This window comes from Oratosquilla oratoria, chromosome 41, assembly GCF_046742065.1.
Source record: "Oratosquilla oratoria isolate Oo_2021 chromosome 41, ASM4674206v1, whole genome shotgun sequence".
Taxonomy (NCBI): Eukaryota; Metazoa; Arthropoda; class Malacostraca; order Stomatopoda; family Squillidae; genus Oratosquilla; species Oratosquilla oratoria.
Window position 1 is genome coordinate 20,848,674 of NC_134817.1, and position 7,503 is coordinate 20,856,176.

Sequence of the window (7,503 nt, forward strand, 5' to 3'; positions counted from 1 at the left end):
AAAAGCTGTACGACGTGGCATGCCACAACGGTACGCGGAACAAAAGTCATGTAACGCATGCCACCACCGTTAGTAAATTTCATAAATAAATAAAATTACATACATAAAAATGAAAATAAAATGGAATGATACAAAACACATCAAGAAACACACTACCGTCATGTCGAAACAAAAACAAATAAAACACACAACTTAAACATATTAAGAAGTAAGCTTCTTCTCCAGCCTATCCTTCGCCCCCTTATAAATTGGGTTTAAAGTGATGCACCTATTGACACTATTATCATCACTTGACCAAGCTTCCAAGAATAACCTGGTGCTTTTTCCACTACCTCCGTATTTCACTTCCGCGTTTTGCCAGTCCATTTCGTGTCCCGTTTCCTCGCAGTGTCTTGAGACGGCCGAACTCATGTCCTTTCTACTAACAGCCCTCTGGTGTTCTATCAGTCTTGTCGCCAATTTCTTGCTCGTTTCCCCAACATAATGTGTCTCGCAGTCCTTGCACCTAATATCGTAAACCACCCCTATTCGGTCCGTTTGGCTCACAGTGTCCTTAATTTTGGTCAGGGCCCTATGTAGAGTGTTCCTCGGTTTGTGTGCTATTTCAACACCGTGTTTCCTTAGCAGTCTGGCCGCTACCTCAGAAGCCCCTTTCAAGTAAGGGACCGTGACCCGCGTCGCGTCCGGTCGTCTGTCGTCCATCCTTCCCCTCTGTTGTCGTGCCGTCCACCTTTTTACCACCGAATTCGGGTAGCCGTTGTCCCTAAATACCTTCTTCAGGTGACTCCTCTCCTTCTTCTTGCTATCTTCCGTGGAACACACCTTTTCCACCCTAGACCACAGAAGTGTGATTAAGACTCTGTGGTCTAGGGTGGAAAAGGTGTGTTCCACGGAAGATAGCAAGAAGAAGGAGAGGAGTCACCTGAAGAAGGTATTTAGGGACAACGGCTACCCGAATTCGGTGGTAAAAAGGTGGACGGCACGACAACAGAGGGGAAGGATGGACGACAGACGACCGGACGCGACGCCGTTCACGGTCCCTTACTTGAAAGGGGCTTCTGAGGTAGCGGCCAGACTGCTAAGGAAACACGGTGTTGAAATAGCACACAAACCGAGGAACACTCTACATAGGGCCCTGACCAAAATTAAGGACACTGTGAGCCAAACGGACCGAATAGGGGTGGTTTACGATATTAGGTGCAAGGACTGCGAGACACATTATGTTGGGGAAACGAGCAAGAAATTGGCGACAAGACTGATAGAACACCAGAGGGCTGTTAGTAGAAAGGACATGAGTTCGGCCGTCTCAAGACACTGCGAGGAAACGGGACACGAAATGGACTGGCAAAACGCGGAAGTGAAATACGGAGGTAGTGGAAAAAGCACCAGGTTATTCTTGGAAGCTTGGTCAAGTGGTGATAATAGTGTCAATAGGTGCATCACTTTAAACCCAATTTATAAGGGGGCGAAGGATAGGCTGGAGAAGAAGCTTACTTCTTAATATGTTTATGTTGTGTGTTTTATTTGTTTTTGTTTCGACATGACGGTAGTGTGTTTCTTGATGTGTTTTGTATCATTCCATTTTATTTTCATTTTTATGTATGTAATTTTATTTATTTATGAAATTTACTAACGGTGGTGGCATGCGTTACATGACTTTTGTTCCGCGTACCGTTGTGGCATGCCACGTCGTACAGCTTTTATGCCCAATCTTGGGGGGCATTTTTTCATACTGCTTTTCTTATTTATTTCAATGTGTACTCTTCCTTTTTGTATGTTTATGATATTGATGGATTTTGTGTTCTTGTTCCAATTTCTTTTATTCGTGATATACATGCTACGCGGGACATTTGTTCCACGGGAGTGCACAGTGGTGCGACCCATCGGTAGCGGGGTGAATCCTTACAACTTTCACTATATTTTCTTTATATATATATATACATATTTTTCTATGGTAAACTCGGTGAATGTTTTCAAGGAAGTATTGCACCTGTTATTTTATAGTTTTATTTATATTTGTTTCTCATTTGTGTTTTTGATTTGGTTTAACTGCGTCGGATTGTAACGGTTACTGTGGAGACCTGTCCCAGTGTACCAAATTCCTCTTATTTATGTACATTTCCATTGCTACCACTGTCTTACCCTGAAGACGAACCCCGGACAGGGTTCGAAACGTCGGAATAAATTGACGAACGTCGAGTCCAGCGTATGCTTTCTCCCATAATAATGGTTCCTGGACTCCAGCTATTTACGAATATATATATATATATATATATATATATATATATATATATATATATATATATATATATACATATATATATATATATATATATATATGTATATATATATATACACACACACCCGTCATCCAGGAGGTGCTCAGATGAGAGGGAGGGTGGGAGGGGTGTGGAGTGTATCTAGGGATGAAATGGGTGGGAGTGTTTTTATGCCTTTCCCTTTTTGGCTACCTCCATTGGAAGGGGGAAAAAGCCTTGGTATATGTATGTATGTATATATATACATCTCCCTCTCTCTCTCTCTCTCTCTCTCTCTCTCTCTCTCTCTCTCTCTCTCTCTTCTCTCTTTCTCTCTCTCTCTCACATTAAGTTAGTGTTTTGGGTAGAAGCTGGATATATTTGCTAAGTTAATTTTTTTTTTTTTCTCTGTATCTCTTTCATCGTTATTATTACTATTCTATTAAGTTGTTGTCCCTTTCAGGTGACCTCGAATACTGCAATCTACTATGATCCAGATCCGCAGAACACTGTCATTACTGAAGATCAAGAGTTTGTCAATGTTTATTACGAGATGCCAGACTTTGATGTTTCTCGTATCTCACCATGGCTTCTACGTATTGAATTGGACCGGAAAAAGATGACAGGTAAGAAAACCAATCTTTGAAGGGTTTGGGGTTCCAAAAATGGTGTGATAAAAGTATCCTCAAAGGATTCCTTAATTTGTGGTGTCAAGGTTAACCACTTCACTCTGGGCCAAAATCTCGCAGGCAGCATTAGCTGCCAGACGTATGATGTTGCGTCATAATACTCGCATCATAAAAAATAGTCACCGCTTATATCGATCGTTCTCTCTTTCACCCGTGAATTTTGATAACCATAGAAAATGTGATGAAGCCAGTTTAGAGAGTATGTCAGTTACACAGGGACAACTACAATAAATATAATCAAGACGCCGATATGGCAGCCTCGTGTATCCACTTGCTCCCCATGCCGCCTACGTAGGCGGCACCGTATGGAAGGGGTTAAACCTAGGAAAAAGTGAATGAAAGGAAATTATAAAAGCATGTGGTTAGGCTGTTGGAAAAAGTGGACATGTGTACAAGTCTTTTGATTAGAGGAAAATGTTTTAATTATGACAGTGATTTGTTCATTTAATGGGAAGTTGCTGGGGAATAGATTGTATTTTTCTCATGGTTTTAAGAGAAACAAATGAATGGAATGAGTATGATAGTAATGAACTTGGTATATAGATTAAGGGTCTGTGTGTTCCATGATTTGATTATTATTTCGTGCATACTGAAACTTATAATTGTTTTCTTTTACAGATAAGAAACTTACCATGGAACAGATCTCCCAGAAAATTAATTCAGGATTTGGAGATGATTTGAACTGCATTTTTAATGATGACAATGCAGAAAAGCTTGTATTGCGTATTCGTATCATCGTGGGAGATGATAAGCTTAATGATGATGCAGAAGAACAGGTTGACAAGATGGAAGATGACACCTTCTTACGCTGTATTGAAGCCAACATGTTGAATGACTTGACGCTTCAAGGTATTGAAGCCATCACAAAGGTGTACATGCACTTGCCACAGACAGACGAGAAAAAGAGGATTCAAATAAACGAGCAAGGTGAATTCAAGGCAATTGCAGAATGGTTGCTTGAAACTGACGGTACCGCACTAATGAAAGTTCTGTCAGAGAGAGATGTTGATCCCATAAGAACTTACAGCAACGATATTTTAGAAGTATTCCAAGTTCTGGGCATTGAAGCTGTGCGAAAGAGTGTTGAGAAGGAGATGAATGCTGTGTTGATGTTCTACGGTTTGTACGTGAACTACCGTCACCTTGCTTTGCTTTGTGACGTCATGACCAGCAAAGGTCACTTGATGGCCATCACACGTCACGGTATCAACAGGCAAGACACTGGAGCACTGATGAAATGTTCCTTTGAAGAATCTGTGGATGTGCTTATGGAAGCGGCATCTTGTGCAGAAGTGGACCCAATCCGTGGTGTTTCAGAAAACATTATGTTGGGTCAGTTGCCAAAGATTGGAACAGGTGGATTTGATTTGGTCTTGGATGACGAGAAGTGTAAACTTGGTATGGAGATACCTATGCCAGGTACAGGCATGATGATGGGTGGTGGTATCTTTGGAGCAGCATCACCTACAACCGGTATGACGCCTGCTCAAACACCGTGGGCTTCAGGAGCAACTCCTTCAATGTCACCCTATGGAGGATGGACCCCAGGAGTAGGAAGTGGCATGACTCCAGGTGGACCTGCATTCTCTCCAGCAGCAGCCAGCGATGCCACAGGAATGTCTCCGGGGTATTCCCCAGCATGGTCCCCACAGCCTGGCAGCCCAGGTTCACCAGGTGGCATGAGCCCTTACATTCCCAGCCCAGCACATGCCATGTCACCCTCCTACTCTCCTTCTTCGCCCGTGTATCAACCTACGTCACCGAGCATGACTCCCGCCTCTCCAAGCTACTCCCCAACATCTCCAACTTACAGCCCGACAAGTCCTCAGTATTCCCCTACTGCTCGGCAGTATTCCCCCACAAGCCCCTCTTATTCCCCAACATCACCATCCTACTCCCCAACTTCTCCATCCTACTCCCCAACATCCCCTTCATATTCCCCAACATCACCATCTTACTCCCCAACTTCTCCATCTTACTCTCCAACATCCCCATCCTATTCCCCAACATCCCCATCATACTCCCCCACAAGTCCTTCATACTCCCCCACCTCCCCATCTTACTCCCCAACTTCCCCAAGTTACAGCCCAACGTCACCAAGCTACTCTCCAACATCTCCATCATACTCTCCTACTAGTCCATCTTATTCCCCAACATCACCGTCCTACTCTCCAACTTCGCCCAGCTATGCCCCGAACTATTCTCCATCTTCCCCTGGATATTCCCCAACCAGCCCATCCTACTCACCAACAAGTCCCTCATATTCACCAAGTTCCCCACAGTACTCACCAGCATCACCATCCTATTCCCCATCATCACCCAAATATTCCCCGACTTCACCTAATTACTCGCCCACCAGCCCAACTTACTCCCCAGGATCACCATCCTACTCGCCAAGCTCACCAAAGTACTCTCCAACTTCACCAACATACTCCCCAACATCACCGTCCTATTCACCCTCATCGCCCAAATATTCCCCAACATCACCAAATTACTCTCCTTCATCCCCCAAATATTCCCCAACATCACCCACATACAGCCCCTCAAGTCCACAGTACAGCCCCTCAAGCCCCAAGTATTCACCAACTAGTCCAACATACAGTCCAAGTAGTCCCAAATATTCACCCACAAGCCCAACATACAGCCCCACAACACCTGGCTACAGCCCAACCTCACCCTTGTATTCCCCGAGCTTTGATGAGGATGAGGAAGAACAGAGAAGAAAACAGAAGAAGAAATCCAAGCGCTAGAAGGTGTGCTTGATCCGTGCAGTGTGATTTTATAACTTATTTTTAAGGCCATTTATAATCCATGATGAACATTTCATCAAGAGCATTTTATGAAGAGTTGCATATATTCAGTTTCAGCAAAGATTAGACAAGACAGCATAAGCTCTGCAGTCTTGTGTGTCGCTATATTAAATATGTTTTGGAAAGAAATAGAAGGCAAAAAAAGAAAAAAAAAAGGTTATTGTTCCACTGTATTAGGTAAGGGTATTAGAATGTGTAATCATATGTAGTCTTTATATAATAAATATCCAAGTTTGGATGAATTTTTGAGTTTTATCTTACAAATCCTTATCCAGGAATATTTAAAATGGATTCTTCCTGTATGCTCTACGAATGACTTAGCTAGTCCCCACCCCACCCCCTCATAAGTAAGAAAAGGTGTGTATAACACCAGAACGGTGCAGTGGGTCCTTATTTTTTCCCAGCTATCTAACACCTCATTTCTGATCTGTCTAATTTGATTAAGGCTGCAGTGAAAATATATTTTCACGAAACATAAAGCCAAATACTGGTGTTTTAAAGCTGAAATTTATGGGTTGATTGCAAATGAAAATCTTAAGGGTTCGGTGGAACCACCACCTAAATTTGAGTGCTGTTTTCATGAGGATGGAAATGGTGATAATCGTATACAATGATTTTGTTTAAACCATTTTATGTGTGTGTGTGTCTTGTGAAATATCTTTTTGGTCAGTTTCTCGAGTTATTTCATAACCTTTTTATCATATTTTAAACTTGAAAGAGAAGTTACCAAGGGAGGGGAGTGGAATATATGGGAAATGAAATGGGTGGGAGTGATTTCTATGCCTTTTTCTTTTTGGTTACTCCCTGTGTAAGGGGGGAAAAGCCTTTGGTATATGTATGTGTGTATGATAAAAGGATGATGGACAAGGTAGAAGGGGCATTGGACACAAGTGACGATTAAGAATGAGAGTGCAAAGTGGCTGTAAATGGCAGGAAAATGACATGGCCCAAAACATGTTCTTGTCAGCTCCATAAACTTCCTTAGTGGGTTAAGCCAGCTTCAGCTGTTTGGTTCTGCTGTGGAAGTACTGCTGCCTTGCTGCATTGCCTTTAACATGAACAGCAACAGGAATAACCCCTCCCACCTTAAGGTGCTAAGATAGGAGGGACAGTAAGTGATTGTAGTGTGGGTGTATGCTCTGATTCACTCACCCCTTTACAGTGTACATGATGAGCATATGAAGTATAATTAATGGAGAAATCAAAAGAAATTATCTTGCTTCAGCCTATTCTTCTTTACGGTTTGTTTTGGGTATAAAATGACAAGCTTATTGCTGCATTTTCTCCTATTCTTGTTGTACTCGCATGCATACGTGCGTGCATAGGTACATAATGCATACATATGTGTACAGCTGCACAGAAAACTATCGTTAGTAAATCACGCTAATCATTTTGACACAAAACAACGAAACTATTTGAGACAAGTTGAAGTCTCCATCGGAAATAAGATTATCATGTCATAGTGAATCCATATGAACTCCGGAACTATTATTCGATTCATATTCATTCAGAAGGAATTCGAACAATTCGAGCCCCAGAAATACCAACCCTTCGGTATCATAAGGTTATGTTCATTAGCGAATGTTTCGACACCCCTACTAACGATAGTTTTCTGTGTAGCTGTACATACATGCATATGTGTTTGCATACATACTCTCGTGCAGATATGACCTACACCTACCAATATATGCCTTCCTTTCTACAAATGCAAAAACATGCATACATATACATACACACACAGGACCC

The 7,503-nt window shown here is 42.3% G+C and overlaps 1 protein-coding gene across 1 annotated transcript in view; it reads left to right on the top strand.

The window, feature by feature from the left end:
* The window catches only part of Polr2A (RNA polymerase II subunit RpII215), a 22,100-nt gene extending 16,101 nt beyond the window's left edge, over positions 1-5,999 (top strand). The window contains exons 10-11 of the mRNA XM_076178164.1: positions 2,722-2,884; positions 3,566-5,999. Of these exons, the coding sequence (XP_076034279.1) occupies positions 2,722-2,884; positions 3,566-5,697 (2,295 nt within the window). The 3' untranslated portion in view covers positions 5,698-5,999. The remainder of the gene's footprint in view (positions 1-2,721; positions 2,885-3,565) is intronic.
* Positions 6,000-7,503: the final 1,504 nt, after the last annotated feature.